General features: G+C 42.5%; 1 protein-coding gene across 1 annotated transcript; it reads left to right on the forward strand.

The window, feature by feature from the left end:
- The first annotated feature begins 1,781 nt into the window (after positions 1-1,781).
- Positions 1,782-22,634, forward strand: OLFM4 (olfactomedin 4). Its single transcript, XM_001493449.5, has 5 exons — positions 1,782-2,000; positions 6,930-7,082; positions 12,421-12,633; positions 13,629-13,788; positions 20,574-22,634. The coding sequence occupies exons 1-5, from the start codon at positions 1,830-1,832 to the stop codon at positions 21,383-21,385; spliced, it is 1,509 nt and encodes a 502-aa protein (XP_001493499.2). The 5' UTR covers positions 1,782-1,829; the 3' UTR covers positions 21,386-22,634.
- Positions 22,635-23,563: the final 929 nt, after the last annotated feature.

Below are 23,563 nucleotides of genomic sequence, written 5' to 3' on the forward strand. Positions count from 1 at the left end.
TTAATTTGACAACCCTACATAGGACGGAATATGAGAGGTAGGGGCTTCAAAATACTCCTCCTACCCCCTGACAACTGGCCACAAATCACCTGTTCCTGACCTCAGTCTTCCTCATAGATTGGCTTTGGAGCAGATAATGTAGGAAGACCCTGTTGTTTCCAGAAAGCTTCTAGGAAAATGCTCCTGTCCTTCCTGAGTCCACTCTGACTGCCTCTAATCACCACATCCATATGAGTATGGGTTTCAGGTTGCCTGAGCAGCCACCCTGTGTGATTTGACGGGTGTGTTTCAATGGGGAGGCAGCAATGACAGCCTGGATGGCTGGGGCAGTATGGACCCTAAAGTTTGGGAGACTGATCTGGGTGTGGGTGTCCACTCAGCCCTCTGGGTCGGGGGGCAGTATGAGGCACTGGACCAGCGATACAGCCTCAGGGGGCCTTGGATGCACCAAAAAGAGAAAGACTTGTGTTTCTTTCCCCCTTTCCCTCCCTAGCTCTTCTCCTTTCTCACTCTCTACTCGTTCACTCATATTTTTCCTGCCTGTCCCCTCCCCTGAGCATCTGAATAGTGTATCAGGGGTTTAAGACTCTGTTTCTCACACGAGCATAGTGTTCATTCTGAGAGTTTGGGCAGCAGAGGGAGAGAAGCCTTCAAACCAGGTCTTTCAAGCACTCCTGGGGTGGAGTGGGCATGGAGTGGGGCAGGGGCCTTCTTTCTCTGTTTTGAACCCCAAAACCACACATATTGAGCAAGGCTTTAGGAAATTAAAAATATAACCAAAAAAGCACACAAGTCTGACATTTGTATAGTACTTCAAAGCTTATAAGCAACTCCTCATATAATATTTCATTTAATTCTAACAATTTAGGAATTGTTACAACACTAGAGGGGCTAAGTGACTTGCCTGAGTGACAGAGCTGGTTTTTAATATTCAGGCCAACACGTTTTTCATGCTACACGGAGGAAGGCAGAGGTCACAAAGGTGTATGAAATGTTGGAGAGGCGCATATAGGGCCTGAAGACCATCCCTGTTTCTCAGTTTCATGATGAATGAGGCTTGAGCTCTTGACTGCCCGACCAGCTCACAAGAGCGTCTGGGACAACGGAGGTCAGACAGAGCCTTCTGGACAGAGAAGCTGCTCCACGTGGGCCTCCCTGACTGGGTCTGGAGTAGCCTCCTCTTGGGATTCTTTCTCCTACATCAAGCTCACAGGGATGGGTGCTTGATAGTACGAAACCCTAACTGAGTTTCCAGGGAACAAAACACTGCTGGTCTCTCCTTCAGAGTGGGCTTGTGGAGAGAACATTGTTTGGAGGCAGACACTGCAAGGGAGAGGTCAGAGACAACCTGGGCAGTAGCAGCTGAAGAGGGAATCCACCTCCACTCCAGTCACAGTCTCTAAACCAAGCTCCAGAACGTGCTCTGGAGATCAGCAGTCAGTAAAATGGGGGGCGGGCAACTAGAAGTGGCTGCTATGAGCTTTGCTTTTCCTTCCTGGGGCCTCCAAGCCCTGTTTCATCCACAAAGAATCCTTTGATCTAATCTCTTTCAAGGACGTATCAAGTTGGAAATCAGATGTTAAGCTTGAAAAAGCTCATTTGAGTTAATATTTCGCAGGAGATAACCAGATCTAAGGGCAGCTGGCAGAGTGGGGCTCAGAAACAAGGTGTGGAGGTGACTCAGTTTCCTGGGTGTCCTGACCCTCTTGGGGCAGTCCCTGGTGGCTTCCTCTTTCCCCACAAACTAGCCATGGGGAAATCCCCACGGGCCACTATAAGAAGCCCCTGGGCTCTATGCAGAAGCCAGCTGCTCCAGCCAAGAGGACAAGATGCGCCTGGGCCTCCCCTTCCTGCTGGCCCTACCGTTCCTCCTCGGCCCAGCTGCAGGGGACTGGGGGGATTTGGAGACCCTCTCCCCTGACCCCAGCCCCAGCTCCTTCCCCAGCTATGACTTCAGTCCCGGCTTCTCCTCTGGCTCTGGCTCCAGCTCTGTGTCCCAGGTGAGTAGGTCCCAGTCTGACAACTGCACTCATTCCCTTCCTCTTGCTTTTTGGGGACGTGAATATAATTTCACAGATGGCTAGACCTGAGCACTCTAAAAGATTTATGACTCTCTTTGTTAACTGTAGGCACCCTGGAAATGAATTAAAACCTAGGTGAAATAATTAAATTGTTAGCAAGAGATGGCATCTCGATTCTCCAGCTGGGGGCTTTCGGGAAAGAATCTAAGCTTTAAAGAGGTTCTCAAACCTGGCTGCACTTTGGAATCAGGGGCGGGGTGGGGGTGTCCAAAAAGTAGAGATGCCTGGGTTCCATCTGGAGGAGAACTGTTAGGGAAGGGGTCATGCCAGTAGTATCTCCAGAAAAGTTTGTCCAGTTGATTTGCTGCAGGGACCCCTGGGGGATGAGTGCTGTGATGCTCCAGGGGAGCCTGGACAGTTTCTCTGAGCCTAGTTTGTAAAGGAGATGGGTGACAGAGGTAGGGAGAGGAGTCACTGGTCTTTAGCAAAGTGCTGTTACACATGGACATTTCCTTGAGGAGTGTTAACTCTTTTCAGTCTTCCTTGTAGGGAATCTTTAGAGCCATTTCCAGCTCAAAACAACAGCAGCAGTAGCAGCAAGCCAACCCAAAGCATGCGCTAGAAAGGGACTGGTCCAGCTGGTCTACGTCCCTAGAACGTATAGAGAGCGGGCTCCTTGGGGATTTGGAAGCTAAGGTGTGACTCGGGGTTGGGGAGGCTTACCTCCTTCAAAACCCGTCCCTCTGTGCTTCTATGATCTTTACCCACAGGTCAGGTCGCTGCTTACGTGATCACATCTCGATGGAAGGACCCGTGGGAAAAGCGGAGGAAAAGGCTTTTGTTTGTCGTTCTCATTTTCACCATTAGAACTACATAGATGGCGAAAATTTGCTGATTAACAAATGTTTTGGGTAGGGTCCAGATGGAAACGGCAGCAACAATGTTCGTTGAGTGCCTAATAAATGCCAGGATGAGGTTAAGTACATAGCACATAGTATGTTGTTTAATCTGAAGAGGTAGGTAGAATTAATGGTCCCATTTTAGAGATGTGAAAACTGAGGCTTAGAGAGATGAAGTCATTGGCTTAAGGTCACTAAGCTAGTGAGTTATAAAGCTCAAATTTAGTCTGCTCATGCTCTTCACCATCTCTTTCTATTCAACGTTCTATGTTTTCAGGGAGTATAGATGAAAACTGCTGTTTTTAAGAAGAGAATGGTTTGGGAATCATGAATATGCACAAAGATTCCTTGTAGCCAGAAATCAGATGCATCATTTTATTCCATGATACTAAATGATTTCTGGGGACAATTAGAACTAGTTAGCATCCCCCAAAATAAGGTTAACGATAATAATTTACTTTGAAGCTTCATCACCAATCACAACCCAATATTTGGGTAAGTTGATCACTTAAAATAATAGAAAATAAAATGTAGGTCAAGAAACAGAAACTGAAAATGCTTGTTGTCTGGTAAGGAGATAAATATTTAAAAGCAGATAAGGAATGGTAGTTAAATTGTACTAGGAGGTTTTGATTTCCTTCCTGGTTTACTTCTCTCCCTTTGGTGAGTCAATATCACAACTCCAACATTTTTATGGTGGACTAGGTGTTGCTTCCACTATAAACCCAATTTTCTAGGGCTGGCTGTCAGCTTGATGAGCTCTTTGGAAAGTGGAAGAAAATCCCTTTATAACTGTCATTGAGCAAGTTCCAAACGTATCATTTTCTGTGCTTTGAAAATGTTGAGTACCATTATTTTATGCCTTGAATCTTTACAGGCACTTAGACTTGGCTGCTAATTAGAGCCAATTGCAACCTTAAATCACAAATGTGTCGTACCTTCTGCTGTAGTTCTCAGGGCACTCTACATGCCTCAGATGTCACCCTCCAAAGAAGGGGCCTCTCTCGGGGTCCTCTTTCACAGACGAGAAAAGGTTCCGCGCTTTCCTTCCCACAGTAACTGACAGAGTCGGAGCAAGAATGAGTCATGTGCTTTTGTCATCAGGCTAAGCGGCTTGTTGAAGAAAAAGACACTGAGACTTTCCTAATGACAATGGGCCTGAGTTGCTGGGTTTTATTTATCTCTCTAACACCAGAGCCTGGCAAGTTGTAGACACCAGTAACTGTAAATTGAACACATGCTGAGTGAGAACCTATCGGTGTAAGGTGTCTTGTAGGGTACATGGGGTCCTATTCACCCTTCACAAGGCCAAAGGGATAAGCACTTGTCTTTGCCTCCCATTCCCCACCTTACACTAGCATAGAGTTTAGGCATATCACCGCAGAGAGAGACCCATCACCATTAGCTTCATTGTCTTTGAATGAGAGGAGCAGAAATATCTCTAATGGGAGACACTGATCAAACTTATGGACCATTTTGATGTCAGCTGAGCCCGCTGGGCTGATGATAAGCAGGATGGAAGCTGGGGAGTCCACAGTGCTGGGACAGAGATGTTCAACAGAAGACAGCGGAAGGCTGTCAGCAGGGCTCATAATTATTTGCCTGCCTTTCAGGTGAACTTCAGGACTGAAAGTTATTAGCTAGTGGTTTCTAGTTGATTGTCTAGAAACTGCTTGATGATCTCCACTGTTTTCTGAGTTGACAGAGCTTTGCAGAGAACTCTAAGAATGGTCCAACCCTGTCTTGTGCCCCTAATTAACCTCCCCCTGTCAAAATGCAATTCGAGAGTTTTTGGGAGGGTAGACAGTTATTATAATAAGCTATTTCTTCGAAAGTCCATGATATACTCGTCCTCCTGTAAAAGCCTTGGCTTTTTGAGTTTTCGCTGGAGTCTTTCTATCTACAGTGGGAGCGATAAAGCTGGTTCCAAGGGAAGCTGGCCTCTCTGACAGGCTCCCTATATAGCTTGTCCGGTCCTTATTCATCCCTGGAGAAAACCCTTCCCTTCCTCCATCTCAGCCCCTGTGTTCAGCATAAACCTGCTTATCCCTCCTCCTTATTCCCCAATTCCTGCAGGTGTGGGGTGTTATTGGCAAAGAAAATTGAGGCCAATGTCAAGAATTTACCTGGCATAGAGAATTTTGGTTACAAATATATGTATCTGTATATATTTACGTACAGAGGTCCTAGACTTAAAGATGGTCCTCGACTTAGGATTTTTCGACCTTATGCTGGTGGGAAAGTGATATGCTTTCAGGAGAAACTGAACTTTGAATTCTGCATTTCAGTCTTTCCCCAGGCGATCCAGGTGTGGTACAACACTGTCTTGTGATGCTGGGCATCGGCAGTGAGCCGAAGCTCCCAGTCAGCTGCGTGATCATAAGGGTAACAACTCACACACTTAACAACCATTCTGTACCCATCCAACTATTCTGTTTTTCACTCGCAGTACAGTATTCAATAAATTACATGAGATATTCAACACAGTTATAAAATAGGCTTTGTGTTAGATGATTTGGCCTAACTATAGGCCAATATAAGTGTTCTGAGCATGTTCAAGGTAGGCTAGGCTAAGCTGTGATGTTCAGTAGGTTAGGTGTATTAAATGTATTTTCAACTTACGGTATTTTCAACTTACAATGGATTTATTGGGACATAACCCCATGATGTGTCGAGGAAGATCTAAATATATATATATGTATATATTTTTCTTTCTGCTCATCTTAAAGAAGATTAGGTTAAATTAACTAAATTAGTTGTTAAATTAACAACTTAGTTGCAAAGCCCTCAATTAATTGGTCCAAAAGTCGCTGACAGAATAGATCTTGATTAAATCTAGCTCCTGCTCGTTTGGGAGTCATGGAGGTTGGTAGACATTAAATGCACAGAGCACACAATCTCAGCTGCAGCCAGCTTACCTCTTAAACTTTGAGAGGTATAGCCTGCGTCTCTTCAACCTCTGCAAGCCATTGCCCTCCCCTTGGTAGTTTCAGAAAGATGTTCAGGTTGATGTTCCACAGGTGAGCTTTGGGCTGGCTGGCAGATGAGATCACGGAAGGGCACAGCCACTTGGCTGCCAGGAGTTACTCTATAAGGCAATAACAGTAATAAAAAAAATGTTAATTTTGCCAGATCCCCTTGGGGAAGTTCAATGGGGACAAAAGAAAAACAGGATCTTTCAAATCTGTCATTTAAAATATGCAGCGGCACCAAAGTGTGAGCCTGAATATCTTAAAGAAACATCAAATATTTTAAAACGACTTTTCTGCAAGTGGTAAGCTGGAAAACTTAAAAAAATCTGCACAAAACCTTCAAATTCATACATCGTTCAGTTTTTAACAAACGGCTGGTTTGTTTCCATTTCGAAGGATATTAGTTATACAATTTCCCAGGTGAAGAGAGGATGTGAATTGCATCGTATAGTTTCACTATAACCCATATCCTGATGTTCTCCTCATTCTCTTGGAAGACATTGGGTTGGGGTTTGGATACAGGTGAGGAAAAGAAAATGAGTGAGTAGAAAGAAAGGGAAAGTGGCTGGTCTCCTACCATGTGCCAGGGACTTGGTTTGCATTATTCAGTTAATCTTGAGGACGACCCTGTGAAGTTGGTTATCTTCATTTGACACGTGAGGAAACTGAGATTTAACGAGGGTTCATGTCCAGTAAGCGGTAGAATTAGAATTCAAAGTTAGGACTCTCTTCACTTCTTTACTTTCCTTTCCTTGCATCTGGACAGTAATAATTTCCTTTAAGACTCATTAAGAAAGGAGAATCTTCCTCTAGGTGAAGGTGACTGATGTCGTGGTTCAGCCCAACAGGTGGAGATGCAGCTGAACAGAGTGTAATTACGAGTGTTGTAGCTTGTTTCTATGATTCTACTCATTTATGTATTGGACCCACTTGCTTGCCTCTAAGCACGGTTTGGACAAGCCAATTTCTGTCACTCCAGTTGCCAAAAAGCTCATTTCCCAGCTTATTACTCTCATTGAACTTATTTTTATTTGCAGTCGTTTTCCAACTTCACCGGCTCCAAGGATGACCGCGGGACCTGCCAGTGCTCCATTACGTTGCCAGACACCACCTTTCCTGTGGAGAGAGTGGAACGATTGGAATACACAGCTCACATTCTCTCTGAGAAGTTCAAGATAGAGCTTTCTAAAGTAAGCATTTTTTTTTCTCTTCCAACAATATCGTGATAAGAACAATCTAACAAACAAACAAAACAAAACACTTTTTTATTCAGGACTTGATGAGCAGCCGTTCTTCAGTGCGTCAGAGACAGCACATTTGCATCCTGTGGAGGTGTTAGCTTTTATCTCACAGTACACCTCTGGAGTTCTTTAGAGCAGGAAAAGTGAGAGCACAGGAGGAAAATGGGATTGAGATTCTTCCCGCCGTGGATAAACTCGCTTCAATATTGTGAGGCTTGTGCTGATGGAAGGAAGCCTGGGCTCTCCCCGCAAGCCCCAGCTCTGCAATTTTTATTGTTTTCTTTCTTTTTCCTGTTGGTCTTCCCTCCAGCTCTGCTTTCTTTTCTTTCGTCTCCTCTATCCTCTTTCTAATCTATTGTCTTCCTTCTCTTTCATTTTTCTTCCTATTCCCATTTTATTCCTTCTTACTTTTGTTTTTATTCTCCGCTTGTCTCAACCCTTCCTTTGTCAATCCCTCCTAATCTTTCTTTCCCTTTCCTTCTTAATTTTTTTTTTTTTACTCTTTTTGGTCTACTCATACTTTTGGAAGGCCCCCCACCTTCTCTTCCTCCGCCCTCTCCTCCTCTACTCTCCCAAATCTTCTGCCTCTTAGCCTCCTTCCTTCCTCCTTCTTTTCCTGTTTTTTCCTCTTATATTCTCTTTCCAATTTACTCTTTTCCTCTTTCCTTCTCCCTCTCTCTCTTTCTTGATGTTATCCTCTGTTGTCTCAGCAGGAAGATGACATTAGATGTGTCTAACATTGGACCAAAACTGAAGGCTTCCTTGGGAATTTGAGTCAAGACTAACAGGTCCCTCAGTGCTGGTAAATCCCTGATTCGAACTCCCTGATTACCACTTTTCTCTGGCCAGACGAAGTTGTCTTACAGGGTTTGCCTTTCTCTGAGCTGGCTGGAGCAAAGTGACTTGGCATTCCAGTTTTGACTCCTTCTACTTTTTTAGCCAAGTTAAAAATCAATTAGAAAGGCTCCCATTTTCTGCACAGGTGAGGTCCAAGCTAGGCTATAATCACATTATGCATTATTTAATACAACTCCATTAATTTACAAGGAGCTCTGGCTTTCCTGCAAGATTCAAAATAAGTTTTCCTGAGAAATTTAAGCTTATGTACCTCCGCATCCAGCACAGTTATCCTTTAAGACAAAAATTAGGGTCAGACTGAGACCCTGCTTTCAACCTGAATTGGTGGCTAAATATTCTAAGTTTAAGTGAGTGGCCAGGAAAATGTGTTTGACTACTCCAGGAACCTAGCTTCTTAAGAAATAAAATGTCCTTGAATTAATCAGCAGAAAAGGCACAGCACTAAATTATAAATTCAAGCCATTAATATTCATAGCCTTATTCCAGCATAATCAAGTACAGATAAGAAGTTATGCATAAAAACATAACAAGTGGAGGAAAATCCTAGGTAAAGATCTTTTCAGTTAGAGTCATTTGCTTTGAAACAGTGGAAGCTACTGATTTGCATGTCCTCTTTGCTGGCAGGAGTGTGAAGGGCAGTTTGAAACCCCATGCTGCTCCAGGCAAAGTATGTAGCTTGCCAGGTTTGTGAGTATGGGACATTTAATTCCAATCCCCAAAGGGGGGGCAGGTGACATCTGCCTTGCTAATAATTGGCAGGGAAGACGTGTGGAGTAGGTGGGAAAACTTTTAGTTCTGAAAGTGTCAGTAGCTGGTCCTAAAAAATTTGTGATTGAAGTCTGAGAAAGAAATTGACCTGCCAGCTGAGATTTGTGTAATAGATTCGGTGTGACAGGTGATAATAACAACAATAACAGTAACAGCTTCCCTTTGTGCTTTTCTTAATGCCTCCAGTTCTATTTTACTCTCAAGCAACAGTTTAAGGTAGATAGGCCAGGTGTTCTCCCTCCCATTTTAGGGATGGAAAAACTGAGGTTCTTAAAGCTAAAGGGACATAAATGGAGAGATCATCCCTCTCGTGCTGGTTAAGCCAGGTCAGGAGTTAGGCTCTTAGGAATTATCCCAGTTCTCTTTTCTCTCGGCCAGGCCATTATCATCCTCGCATGCAGACCCAAGAAGAGATGCAGTAGGTCAGTAATGCCCTTCAAATCCAAAGTTATCTCTTCAGCCGAGGGCTTTTGAATTTCCACGTGAATTATTATAGCTGTCCCTCAGTTGCCTTGGAAATCACCGTTTATCTAGAAGCCTGGGGGAATGCCCATTTGGGCAGGCCAGTAGAAAAGGGTTTTGACTGCCTTACATTGATTCATTATCTGTCAGTACACAGAGAAGACAGGGAGCTGCCTCTGCATAAGATGCTGAAAGCATTTTGTACTTTTCTATTGTTTGTGATATGTCCTCTCGTGACTATACTTAGGAAGGGGATGACACAAAAGGCAGCTCAGGATTTTCTTTCTCTTGAGGGTTATGGTCTTTGGGGCAAGTTATTTAATATAACACATTTGCTAATAGATCCTCATGCATGAGAAGGTTGAGGCAGCCCGGGAGACATTTAAGCAACCCATAAGCAAACAACATTGATTGAGCAATGTTTTGTGCAGTGAAATATAATAAATTAAAAGGTCACATTGAAAAAACCTGAAATCCCTGTTTCTCTAATAATTACTGTAATTTATAGGCCAACCATTATGCTAGGCACTTAATATGCATGATCTCAGGTCTTTACTATAGTCTTGTAAGCTTGGTATCATTGCTCCTAGTTTTTAAGAGGAAACCAAGGCTTAGAGAGTAAATGAATTGCTCACTCAGTACTGAAGTCAAATCTGAGCTTAGGTGGGTCTAGCTCCCAAGTGCTTCATATGACTTGATGGTCAATTCAAGCTCAACTAATCTTGTTGCACTTATTTTTAAAGATATATTAAAATAACAGTATGTTGCAAAGAACATTTACTCATTTCAAATAATCTGGCCGTAGTTCTCATCACAGGTTTTGAGGAGCTAGCAGAAGCATGAGCCAGACTAATTCTTTAGCTTGATAGCCAGCTGTACTGCATTGTTATCTATTACAAGACCACATTTACTGTACGGAACAACAACAAACACCCTGGAAAAAATCCCCAGACAAACTTTGAATCTTAGAACCCATCAGTGACATAATACGTGCAAAACAAACAAAAGAACGGAAACTCTGAATGTTAGGCTGGTGATTTCAAGGCAAGCATGGACGAATCTTCTCAAGCTCAAACTTGAAGTGATGAGAAGCTTCTCAGTAAAGATGTTGACACAGGATGTGTCCCCTTAGGGCTAGACCCATATTCTTGCGACACATCCTCAGGGAAGTTGGGCTGCCTCTGCCGACACTGTACCTTCTAGGAAGACCTGGGGTATTCTCAGAATGGTCCATGCTGTCTCAACACTAGGGATCTAATGAAGAGTTTGTACTAACAATCTACTTAAATTGGTAAAATGCACACTGTGAAGTCTTTCTGGCCCATCCTCAAATTCTCTCCTATCTTCTAGAACTCCATGGGTGGTTCCCGTCTTTCTGAACATCACTGAGCTTTCCTTTCCTGTATTTTCCTAAACAGTTCTTTAGACACCCTTCATTTTGTGGGTGAACTACGGCGGGCTCACCACACACTCTCATAGGTAGCAGACTCCAGACTATGCCTTGCTTGTCAGCAAGAATCTGAGAGAGCCACATTTTATTTAGCAGAGATGACGCTTGAATCACTCATTTTTTTAGAACAACAGCTGAGATCTGCCACCAAAATGTTCCAGGAAAGCCGAGGGTGTTTCATTTGCCCCAAGAGCTGGCAAGGCCAAATGCCAACAAGAATATTCATTTCACAAACTTCCATTTCTGCAATAGATTGGCACTTTATTGTTATTTTTTGTCGGGGGCAAGGTTTTACATCTGGTTTTTGTAGAAACTGAAAGCTGGTTACCTTATATCTGTGTTTGCACTTTTGAAGGAGACTTGTTAGGTTTGAGATATATGTATTTTAACCTCCTTATCCACCAAAACGTCAACAGCCCTATGAGCCTCCAAGTGATGGCACATCTGATGGCGATGAGGATCAGTTGCCCGAGGAGATACCCTAGAAATGCCAAGGGCTGTATTTCCAACTTTCGTTAAAATCCTCATTGCCTGAAGCCCTAGCCCTTTAGGTCTGCAGCCTATGAGCCTACTTTAATTAGCACACTGGAGTTAAGTGGAAGGGCTAAAATGACAGAAGTTAGGGCTGCCTTTGGTTTTAGAAGGATTAGAGGCCAACATCTGGCTCTGAACTCACCCAGGCACTGTGGATCAGCTACTTGACGTTAGTGCAGTTTGGGGAAAAGTATCACTTACGTTCAAATTTTTAAAAAGAATATAAAACCAGCAACTTTTAATGAGCAGGTCCTTAAAAAAGCCATGGCATTTCTTTTAGAGACCAGATACAGAAAGAACCACCAACTGTGTTTATTGAAATATCCATTTGGAGATTCCAATTATACACTAAACCATCAAGGGAATCTTTGGAAGTATTTTAACTTAATGATCAGACATTCAAATATATGCAACAAATGTGCAATTTAAAGGTCTGATTGCAATAATCAGTTCTTGAAATAAATGTGGGTGCACTTAATGAAATGTGCACTTTACAGTTCCACATACACTCACATATTGTGTAGTAAGTTGGGTCTTTATGCCACTTTGTAAAAGGCAGAGGGGCTCAAAACTCATTGCGTGTGGCGACCAAAGAAGTAATTCTGCTTAGTGCATTTCTCCCTCTTTCAGAAAATACTAGAGCAGTGGTGGTGGTGATTTTGCCACCAGGGAACATTGAGCAGTGTCTGGGATGCCTTTGGTTGTTACAGCTAGGGGGTGGGTGGATGCTATTGGCCTCTAGAGGCAAGAGTGGCTGCTAAACATCCTACAGTACATAATACATCCCTCCACAAGAAAGAATGACATAGCCCAAAATGTCAATAGTGCTGAGGTTGGGAAACCCTGATCATGTACATTGAGGGGAGGAGGGAGGGCAAGAGACTCTGATTCAGACCGCTTTAGTTTGGAGAGCTAATATCTTCAAACATTAAAATGGAGATTAAAATGTACTTGCAAATGATGATTCTGAAGCAAAATTATTTTGTGTAGGCAAGTGCAAAATCCGCCCCCCAAAATGTAGTAAGTTCTTTTAGTTTGTATTTGGATAGATAAAAAAGTCTAGTTAAAAATACTTTTGATCCATCTCTTTACCAAAAAAAAAAAAAAAAAAAAGGAGATTGACAGCAATCAAATCATCTCCAAGGGCTTGGTAATGGAGGAAGACTACATGATGTTACTCTGGGAACTGACGTGAGCATTTTGATTCTCCTTCAGGTGAAGGAGTATGTCCATTTAATCAGTGTGTATGAAAAGAAACTCGTAAACCTAACTGTCCGAGTAGAGATCATGGAAAAGGATACCATTCAATACTCTGAACTGGACTTTGAGTTAATCAAGATAGAAGTGAAGGAGATGCAGAAACTGATCATACGGCTGAAGGAGAGTTTTGTTGGAAGCTCAGAAATTGTTGACCAGCTGGAAGTGGAGGTAAGGAGTGAACTCACTTCTCAGTGTATTAATAATAAATTCTCTTCAGTGATCATGTTTTAAGACCAGGATATGAATCTCTCTCTTCCAACTGCTAGTTCTATACTCTTTTGTGATCAAGTGGCATGTCCCGTGTTCTGCTCTAGATGGATGCCTGTCTTTGAATACTAAGTTAAACACCTCGGGAACCCGTTGATTGAGGAGCAGGTGTTGTCTGATGGTCAGAGTCCTGCCCCAGAACCAAAGGGCCTTTCCATGTCTCTAGAAAGGAGATGATATAAATCCGAACATCTTCATGGCCACACTAGATCAAGGGTCTTCTCTGTTCTGCGTTTAGCCTAGGGGGACTACAAAGCCAGAGTTTACCTGATTTTGGACTTGCTAGGTCTGCTTCTCCTTTTGGGTGATCACGTAATCCTTGATCTCTTTTGGAACTCTTCTCCACATACTGGTAACCCCCTTTAAAGAAGTTTCTTGTGAGTATGTTTTAGTGAAGACTTTTAATCTCCGTGGATAAAGACCATCACATTAATGTTATGGTTGGATAATTTATATCCACAGGAATTTACTAGCACAGTCGTGTCATGGGCTATAATTGAGAATTCTAGTTACATATTTTAGAATTCAACTTTTCTCTGGCCCTCACCGTTCGTTAGAAACTTAATTATAACACAGCATGAGTAAACACTAGTTTATAGGAAGAGGTTGTTAGAAATGAACTTTAATGGACATTTGTGGATGCTTAGTCTGAGCCCATGCACTATTATTAAAGCCGTTAAAATCTTTGCCATTTTCTCCTTGTCACACACATCTGCCTGTGATCTGACAGGCGTTCACACTAAACCATAAAATGTATTCTTCCAAATGAAACCATTCAGAAGAATCTCAGGTGTGTTCTCCAGCAATGTTTCACTAAGTGACAAATTCAGCCCTGGAATGTTTATGAAAGAAATCGCATGATAATATAAAGTCACTCTGAATTTTTATTTCCTTAGATAAGGAATCTGACTCTTGTGGTAGAGAAACTGGAAACTCTAGACAAAAACAATGTCCTCAGCATTCGCCGAGAAATTGTGGCTCTGAAGAACAGGCTAAAGGAATGTGAAGCCTCTAAAAGTGAAATGGTTCCTGCCACGCCCCCTCCTCCCGCTCCAGGTAAGCATGCCATATTTTTACCACTTGAGCCAGGCCCCACGAGGAGGTGGGAAAGGAATTCAGGATGGCAATCGTGAAGGAGGGATGGGGTTTCTTTCGCCATGAGTTTACTTCTTCATGCTTTTAAATCTCCTCCCCAGTAGCTCTACATACTATCACATTCTGCGGCTCACAGAGGAAAAACACAAACAATAAGTTGATTTCAAACAAGATCCACACGCATTCCCTTTGCATTTACTAACAGGAAAAACATCTCTATGGTGATGGAGTTGCTATTAGGGGGCCAGGTGAAAGCTTCTGGAATCTGTGTGGCATCCACGCTGTCCTGAGGATTTATCTAATGAGCTGGGGTTATGCTTTGAATCCTCCTTCCTTCCTGCCTTCTCGCCTTCCTTCCCTCCTTCCACCTTTTTATTTTTCCTTTGTGCTTTCTTTAAATGCATGTTAAGCACCCGCTTTAGAGTGTATCCTAGGATTCAATGAGGATTAAAGGGATGGCCCCACCTGTCCAGTACTTGTGGGTGTGTCTCGCCCTCCCTCCCGGACAGTGCGTTCCTGGAGGGCAGGGATGGCGTCTCCCTCTCTAATCAATCATCCAGGGGGGTCAAGTATAACACAGAGATGGGTGGTCCATAAATACCCCTGTGAATGGAGGCAGTGGAGTGTGGGGGCCAGGATGATGGCTTTGGGACCCCAGAGACCTGAGTTTTCTGGCTATGTGGCGGTGGCAAAAGATCGTTAATCTTGCTTGTAAAATGCAGAATAGTGGCACCTACCTTGCAGGGTTGCTGTGAGGATTAATGAAACAAAGCTTGCGAAGCTCAGAGCTCTGTGATCGGCACTTACACACTGGCAATTGTTATTATTATAGTTGAAGTGAAAGCCTTGCTGCAAACCAAGGCAGTGCTAGGTCCTTGTGCACTTCAGCACACCCCTCCAGGTCAACTAAAGCCAGCCTCTCAGCCGCAGCATGCAGCCCTGTCCTTTAGAGACACCCGTGTCACAGGGAAGCTCTCTCTGCAGGTTGCGAGCATCTCAGCGTGAATGGGGAAGGAATCCTTTCATCAACTCTACAGTTCTTGTGATTTTCAGTAATTCCTATTGCTCACAATCTGTTTCCTTTTAGGCCGTGCGTCTCTGGCTCCTTGTCAGTGTAGCTGGTTTCTTTAAGGCTTTAATTAGATACCGCCATAGTTATAAGCCTCTTGGTGTTGTTCAGGGGACTATCCCTTCCCTCTGCAGTTGAGAATCTGTCATCGTATGACATTCAGAGGAGGTTTAGGACAAAGGCTGTGCTCTGTCCTCTGTAACAAACTCAGGCTAAATTTGGCCTGGGATCAGTGGTATCAACATGCATTGGAAATGAGGGCTCATTCTGCTGGGCTCCTTGAGGACAGGATTTGAAGCAATGACAACCCCTGATAATACCTGAGCAAGTCTTTTTTTCTTCTTTTTCTTTTTTTTTTTTTACCTCAGCAAATCTTCCTCATGGAATAGATTTTTCTAGCACAGGTTTCTATGTATCCCTTAGAATAAGGACATTTTTATAGCAGGAAGGAACATTCAGGGCCATCTAGCTCAGGCCCATCATGTCTCAGAGGAGGAGACTTCAGTGCTGAGGATGCTGCTTTTCCTGAGGCCACACAGCTGGTTAGTGACAGAGCTGAGGCTGGAATGCAAGGCCCCTCTCTCACCTGGTCATCTCAGGGCCCAGAGTGTCTGGTGTTAGTAACTCAAGGACAACAGCAGGGGAGAAAGTACACTGCTTAGTATCTAAGGACGGAAACAAGTGAATCTGTGGATTATTTTTGTTAGAATTTTTTTCTAGAACTTTCCACGGGGTCCTCACACTTAGACTTTTGTGAGCCATCTCAGCCCAGCTGTGTTGTTTAAGCAAATCGGACCCAGATTTTCTCTCACTTTCCCACAACCTTGGCTGTAACTTGGATCCCTGCCAAGCCACTTGGCCTTCCTCCAGCTTTGTTCATATTATATTTATGATGTTTATATTAAACTGACTTTTTGTCATGTTTTTAGATCAATTTCTTTCACTTGCTCTCTTTCTGTTTGGATTGGTTGATAATGCAGAATTGGAAAATCCCCAGGCACCACAAACTTGTCAGCCTGTGGAGACTTTAATTAAAGTTACTCACTATTATGGAACTTTAAAATCTGGCCTGTCTGCTTTTTTCACTGCAGAGTTGCACAGAACAAAAAAAAGCCTGTATGCAAGTCTCAGCTATAAAGTAATTCTGCGCTCTCTCGGCCCCTCCCTGCCATTTGCTGTTTGCTACCCCTGTGGTCAGCTCGATCTTAGAACCAGTACATGTAGTTAGGGTTCAATAAAATGTGCTTTATATTTGGTTTATGCTGCAAATGGCATCCTTTTCTGCTTCATTTCATAGAACTTTCTAATCTAAAATAATTGGCCTCCTGCTCATTAACGTTTTTTTTTTTTTTTTTCCTGAAAACAACTAGCCTCAGTCTCTTTCTGTTTTTCCCCTGAATCTAATTGACTGCAGCTAGGCAGAATGTGATGCGAATGCCCAGGAGTCAATCACCATTATGCTTGGAGACGCTAGGCTCCTTGCTGACACAGAGCAGGTGCTCCGAAAATGGTCAGGGACTGAGTAGGATATGAAAGGTGTGGGGTGACCTGCCCAAACCCCAAACTTAGGGAAGAGCAGAGTGTTGGGGAGCATGTATCCAATAATTCAGAGTCAGTTTATTCTTGATCATTGTATGATTATGACCAATTTAATTGCCTAATTCTCACATGTCATTTGTACCCTCCTCTTTGCCCAAACAAAATTCAGTTGCCCAGGTGAGAGAGTGAAATGATGGATCCAAGATTGTTTCCTCTGTAGGCATATCATCTTTGGCTTTTTGAAACAATGCTACTAAGCATGAGACTTCATAAATGCCAACTTAGATTATTTTAAAATCTCACCATGTGGCTTCCCAGGGTATTTTCAGAATACCATGGCAATATCTAATGAGCTGCATGTTGAAGAGATTGCTAACCAAGGCTACACTTGTGTAGAGGGCTCCTCGCATTGTGTTTTGTGGAGAGAATACCAGGATTTTTGAAAAATTCAGATACGTAGCAGGGTAGAGGGCTAGCGTTTTGTAGGTAAGGGTAAGCTTGGTTTGGGAGATTTGATCAGTCTTTCCTTCCTTTATTCCACAAACATAATTTGGCACCACTGTGTGACTGGTCCTGTTCTGCGTACCAGTGTTACCAGGATGGGTATAGAAACCTCCAAAACCACTATCCAGGAAGGGAGATAGTTGCGTAAACCTTTAATTGTAACATGATGGGATTAATGCTGATAGTTACTATTTACTGAGTTATGTGTACATACTTTCCCTCTGTTTTTTCCTGATAGTCTTGCAAAGTAGGAATTATTATTATTTTTGAGGAAGATTAGTCCTGAGCTAACATCTGCTGCTAATCCTCCTCTTTTTGCTGAGGAAGATTGGCCCTGAGCTAACATCTGTGTCCATCTTCCTCTATTTTATATGTGGGAAGCCTGCCACAGCATGGCTTGATAAGTGGTGTGTAGGTCTGTGCCCGGATCTGGGCCCACGAACCAGGGGCTGCCAAAGTGGAGCAGGTGAACTTAACTGCTATGCCATGGCCTGGCCCTTAATATTATTTTTTAACATGAGGAAACTGAGGCTCAGAAGGTTAAGTAACTTGCTCAAGGATACACAGCTAGTAAGTATTGGAGTCAGGATTTGATTGAAATCTGTCTGGCAATAGTTTCACTGTACCAGACTGCCTTCCACAGATGCTCTAATAGAGAGGTGCACCTGTGATTCCTGGAGTGACAAGAAAGTTCCACCAACTCACCGGCCTGATTAACACCAAATTACCTTTGCTTCCTTGCATGCGGAGCAGCTAAAAGTGTATTTTTGCTCTCAGCTCTAGTCTGTGTTCTCTTCTACTGGAAAATGCAGAATGATTCATTCGTCCTTCACAATTCTTGGATCATGGCTCGGCAAGGCTTTGTTGTCCCAGTGGCTGGGTGAAGTTGGATGGGAGGGTCAAGAAGGGAATGGAGTATCTCTAAGACCTTGAAATGAAGGAAGGGGCTGGGAAGGGATGTGAGATAAAGGAGGCTGGGAGAAGTTCTGGGTAGATGGGTGGGGGGGTGGATATTCCAGCTGGACTAGATAGGCAGTGGGCACAGGACTGGCTGTCACTTTCAATATTGTTTCCAAGATGGTTTGCTGCCAGGAGTTGGGAAGCCCGCCATAGCCTTTTCACTGGTCTGTCACTGCCGTAGCCACATCTGTAGTATTGGCAACAAGGCTTAGTTCTCTTCTCTATTTCCACTTCCTTCTGATCATAGCCAGCAACATAAAAATGGCCCAAAGGAGAGAGAGGATAAAGGGGAGATGAAAAAAAGGACAGGAGAGTGTTTAGGAATTGTTGAGAGGTGAGAAAAAGAGATTTAAGTTTCATAGAATTTTAATATTTATACCAGGTACAAGTTTAATTTCCTGGCCACCTTGTGAAGTGATGAGCCATCATTATTATTACTATTAGCGGTAGTATGTAACAGTAGTAGTCATTTTTCAGAGAAGATTATTTTGGTTCTTTCATATCTAAGGATTTCCACATCCAGGACAGAATAGTTTGTGATCTTTAACCCCATGATAATGCTTGAATTAGTTCTCTGCATAATACATTTTCCTTAACTATTCTCTTGCTATTGGTTTGGGCTATATCCTTTCCAGGAAGGCAAGATTCACTTAAGAAAACAACTTCTAAGTCTTCTAACCTGCAAGAAAAAAAGAGACTTTCTTTCATTTCTTCAGAGTGAAATGTAATTGAATAAATAAGTTCCCAGGAAGATATTTTAACTAGAAAATCCAGTTTGTAGCATATGGAAACTCAAACAGTTTTTGTTATCATTAAACCGAACACACCACTAACTTTATTTTAATAATTCATGCATTGTTTCATAAACAAAAGCAAACAAGCATTCATCTGAGAGATCACTTTTAGGAGAAGAAATAATAATTTATAATTTTATTTATTATTTCTTTAGTGGAGAGCAGTCTCTTGGCTGAACACACGTTGCTTTTTTATTTATGAAATGGTGCATGCATTATTAAAATAAACCCGCGACTGCGTTCTGCTTAATGATATGCAAAATTATTTGAGGTTGGGTATAGAGTGGTTTCATTTCTCTACCTGTTGTATGGTTGGCTGGCTTTCCCACCAACTGCGGATTTATGAGAGCATTTAAGGGGCACGTATTTAATTCTGGAACCAAAAAGCCCCAGCAGATTGGAAGAATGAAAGCAGGATTTCTAGTAATGGTTTCACCTCTGAGCAGTCCTTGAGTGAGGAGGAGAAAAGGGGGAGACATTTAGCAAAGAAAAGAATAGATTTTTCCCTATCTGTCAGAGGCAGAGGCTGAGAAGCAAAAGCTTTGCTCCCCCGCAGCCCCTACCATGGTAATCTCAGGCAATTCTTTGGAGCGCTACTTTGGGCGCCAGCTTACCTCATGTGCTCTCCATGCCTCCTGGATTCCCTCCAAGCATTTAAAGCCAGAGTCAGAGATTCAAGCCCTGTTCTCTCCTTTCACCTGCTCTGCTCCAGATAGCAGGATGAGGGAAAATGACCTCAAATGTACTTGAAGCTGGATTTTCGTTGTCATCCAATAAACTCTCTCTCTCTTTGTTTTAAAGGATATTTATTAAGATCCCAGAAAATATGTGTTCAACTCTTTGGATAGTTACTATAAAAATACTGGAGGAATTTTATTTTATTCTTTATAGCTTGTAAACGGTTTGGGTTGGCAGGCGTTTTAGGGGGTGTACAATATGAAGCGCCAGTCACCCAGCCTGACTCATTTACCCAAGTGTTACAGGGAGCGTAGATTCAGTCGGCCAGTGAGTCCGGTCTCACTTGGTTGTATACATTGTGACAATTACAATGTCAGAATGGAAAGATAAAGTATTTTCCTGTCATTCTATGGCATAGTAGAATATGGGCTATGAACAGTAAGATCCACTTTATAATTCTGCAGCAATATGATCACCAAGTGATCTATGTGATGGGCTGTGCTTTGGGTGCAAAGCAGGCAATATTGTCCTAAAATAACTTCCATGGCTTCTAAGGGCTGAACTTCCACCAATATAGGATCATCTTTCTCAATCTTTAAAATACTATATTAAAAAATCCCCTTCTGAGATTGGTCTGGGGTAGTACTGGTACCTGGTGTGGTTATGGGCTTCGGGTCCCAGGGAAGGGCAGAAGGGTGAAGAGAAGGGAGCCTTGCCCAGGACACTCTTCTCCTTCACCGCATTTCTCCCTGACCTTGGTGAATAGCACCTCCTGGTTTTATGGAAATAGGGCAGGATTCTGGGATGACCTTGCCTCCTCTATAAGAAACACGAAGTAAAATCATATTTGCAAAATGCTTCCAGATAGAAGAATATTTATAAAATTCACTAGGTCCCCCTTTCCTGTCTCTGGGCCCTCAAATCTTTTTAATATGGCTCTTGGCAGTTTTGTTATCCCCATTTTCCAGATTGAAAGCCCATCCACGGAAACAGAAGGTAGTTCTCTCTAGAGCTGACAGTGGGTTTGCATTGAGACTGAAACCAAGAGAAGGTTTTGGCTCTTCTCCATCACAACCACTGTTGTCATTGAACCTTGACAAGAAAAATATTTATGGATTCCTTTGGTTCTTAGGACATTAAACTGTTTGTATCTTGTCATTTATTTTCTCTAACAATGCCCTTTTATTTTCTTGTTTGTGTAGGGAGCTGTAGTCACGGTGGTGTGGTGAACGTCAGCAGACCGGCCATAGTTCAGCTCAACTGGCAAGGGTTCTCCTACAAGTATGGTGCTTGGGGTCGGGATTACTCTCCCCAGCATCCAGGGACGGGGCTGTACTGGGTGGCACCTTTGAATACGAATGGGAGGTATTTGGAATATTACAGACTCTACAACACACTGGATGATTTGCTATTGTACAAACATGCCCAACAGTATCAGATTGTCTATGGCCAAGGCAGTGGTACAGCAGTTTATAACAACAACATGTATGTCAACTGGTACAACACCAGGAACATTGCCAAAGTTAACCTGAGCACCAACAAAGTTGCTGTGACTGAAACTCTCCCTAATGCTGCCTATAATAACCGCTTTTCATATGCAAATGTTGCTTGGCAAGACATTGACTTCGCTGTGGATGAGAATGGATTGTGGGTGATTTATTCAACTGAAGCCAACACTGGTAACATGGTGATTAGTAAACTCAACGACACATCACTTGTGGTGCTAAACACTTGGTATACCAAGCAGTATAAACCATCTGTTTCTAACGCCTTCATGGTGTGTGGGGTTCTGTATGCCACACGTACTCTGAGCACCAGAACAGAAGAGATTTTCTACTACTATGACACAAACACAGGCAAAGAGGGTAGACTAGAAATTACAATGCATAAGATGCAGGAAAATGTGCACAGCATTAACTATCACCCTTTTGATCACAAACTTTATGTCTATAATGACGGTTACCTTCTGAATTACGATGTTATCTTCAAGCGGGAACCCCAGCAAGATGTTTAGGGGTTTGGGTGAGAGAGAAATAAAATATTCATTGAAAAAGTGGTCTTCTCCACTTATTTAGATACCTGCAGGAGTATTTGCTTAGTAGTAATATTTGGGAATATAGTTCTACCACACTAGAGACTTAGGATATTTGACCTGATCTGATGAGTTCTCTTGGAAGCCATCACTTCCTAGGATGCATTTCTCTTCTGAGATAAGGTCCTTCTGGGGCAGTGGGATTGTTAGAGATCTAGGGGCTTTATGGGTCCAAGGAGGCCATCAGTGAAGTGATATCTGGAAATTAAGGAACTTAAAGAGAACTCTGTGTGGCTTCTGGGGATTCTTTGCACAGGAGAGTGGACTCAGCAAACAGTTCTCTTCCGTGTAGCCCGGCTAACTCTTCCACACCTGAAAGAAACCTGTGGCTTCATTGGGCAGATTAATATCTGAAGCGCCATGAGGGACCAAATCTCCAATTTTGTTTTTCTTATTAGCACCTGGAACAACGTTATGTACATAGAAGATAAGTAAATTCAGCATGCTTATATTATGTCTGTAAAATGCTCTGACTTTTATTGAGAAAGGTCCCTTCGGGCTTTAACTTATACACTGCAAATCAGACCCAAATGAACCTGCAGAAGAGGCACTTGATTTTTCTTTTCTCCCATTGTCGACTCACGTAAGAGTCAGTAGACCCCTCCTGCCTCATAGCTTCATTCCAAAGGCAGCTCAGAAGATTAGAACCAGACTTACCAACCAATTGCCCTCATCTCTTCCCTACTTCCTACTTAAAAAAAAATTAATCAGTATTTTATGGAACAGATATAGGATAAATAAAATTAATTTTTTTTGTCTCACCATGAACTTTTACTTACATGACTCTAAGACCATAAGAAAATCAGATGGCAGTGATAAAATGATAGCATATCTGGTTATATAATAAAGCCCTTGGAACGTATGTGAGACTTGTATTAAGTCACATCAATTGTTTAATGCAATTGTTGTCTTTGTTTAAGCCCAAACTTTAAGAAAATGAAATTTTAATTTTTTTTGAGGAAGAAATGTAAAAAGACTATTGAAAGTATGTAGTAAATCAGTGCGGTTTGAAAACCTTACAGGTGTATGTGTCCCTGTGCTTTTGGATGGCTTTATCATCTGGTCTTGGTTTCTTCCTTTACTGTTTATGAGTCCTAGCCTATAGGATTGGCTTCTTACACGCTGTACTCTTCCCCTTTTAATAAATGATTAAAATGTGTTTTGAAAAAAATGTTCTCTTTCGTTTTTCTAGCTCTTTTATTTTATTAAAAAAATCTCCTAAAAGCATAGTCCACACCTTGCTGAGAGGTACAGAGAATGGTTCCCTCCCAGACACTGATGCCCAGGAGACCATACACCTCACAGCAGGTAGCATCAGTAGCTTTTAGAGGAGTTCAGAATGAGGGCTGGCTCTTTAGTTTTCATTTCCCTTTAAAATCCATTCTTTCTGGCAGCTTTTGTTGTATGAGGCTGCGCTCTTTCCTCTTGGGATATGACCTTATGTACTTATTAATTTGCATGACTGATCTGATTATTTCCAGTGTTAGACTATATTTGTGCAACTTATGTTCCTTTTCCAATTGAGCTATTAACATGGGTCAGAAGCCTCCAGATCATCCCCAAAGAGGAGGTCTCAGACAGAAAGCAAAGGGGCTAACTGGCTGTATTGAGGAGAGAAGTACCTTTATGGAAGAGAACGTGTAGGGGGATGGGTGTCTAGAGCTGGAAGGACAGAGAGTCTAGGCTTGTGTAGTTAGTCTTACTAAGATACTCATTTTTAATTCATGCCAAGTTTTTTCAGGCAGGTGATAGCTACAATATTTAGAGTTTTTAGCAAGATTTTTCTCTATCTTTCAGAGCTGAGCATAGAGACAGGTATGGCCTCCAAAATGCAACAAGATATGAAGACAAAGACAGGTAGGTCATGTGAGATGTAAGTTAAAAACAGGGATGTTATATTTAATCTGGCTCTAGGCAATTTTCCAGATGAATGTTTCTACCAAATACACAGTTACTGACCTCTGAAGATTCGGGAAAGGAGGCAGGAAGCCAAGGTAACCCTAGTAATCAGCTTCTTATTTAAACTGCTATGGAATCATTTGCCAGAAAATTCTCTTCAGGACCTTCTTCCCACTGGGTGTGTTGTATCAGCCTGCAGGA

Source organism: Equus caballus, chromosome 17 (genome assembly GCF_041296265.1).
Source record: "Equus caballus isolate H_3958 breed thoroughbred chromosome 17, TB-T2T, whole genome shotgun sequence".
NCBI classification, from domain to species: domain Eukaryota; kingdom Metazoa; phylum Chordata; class Mammalia; order Perissodactyla; family Equidae; genus Equus; species Equus caballus.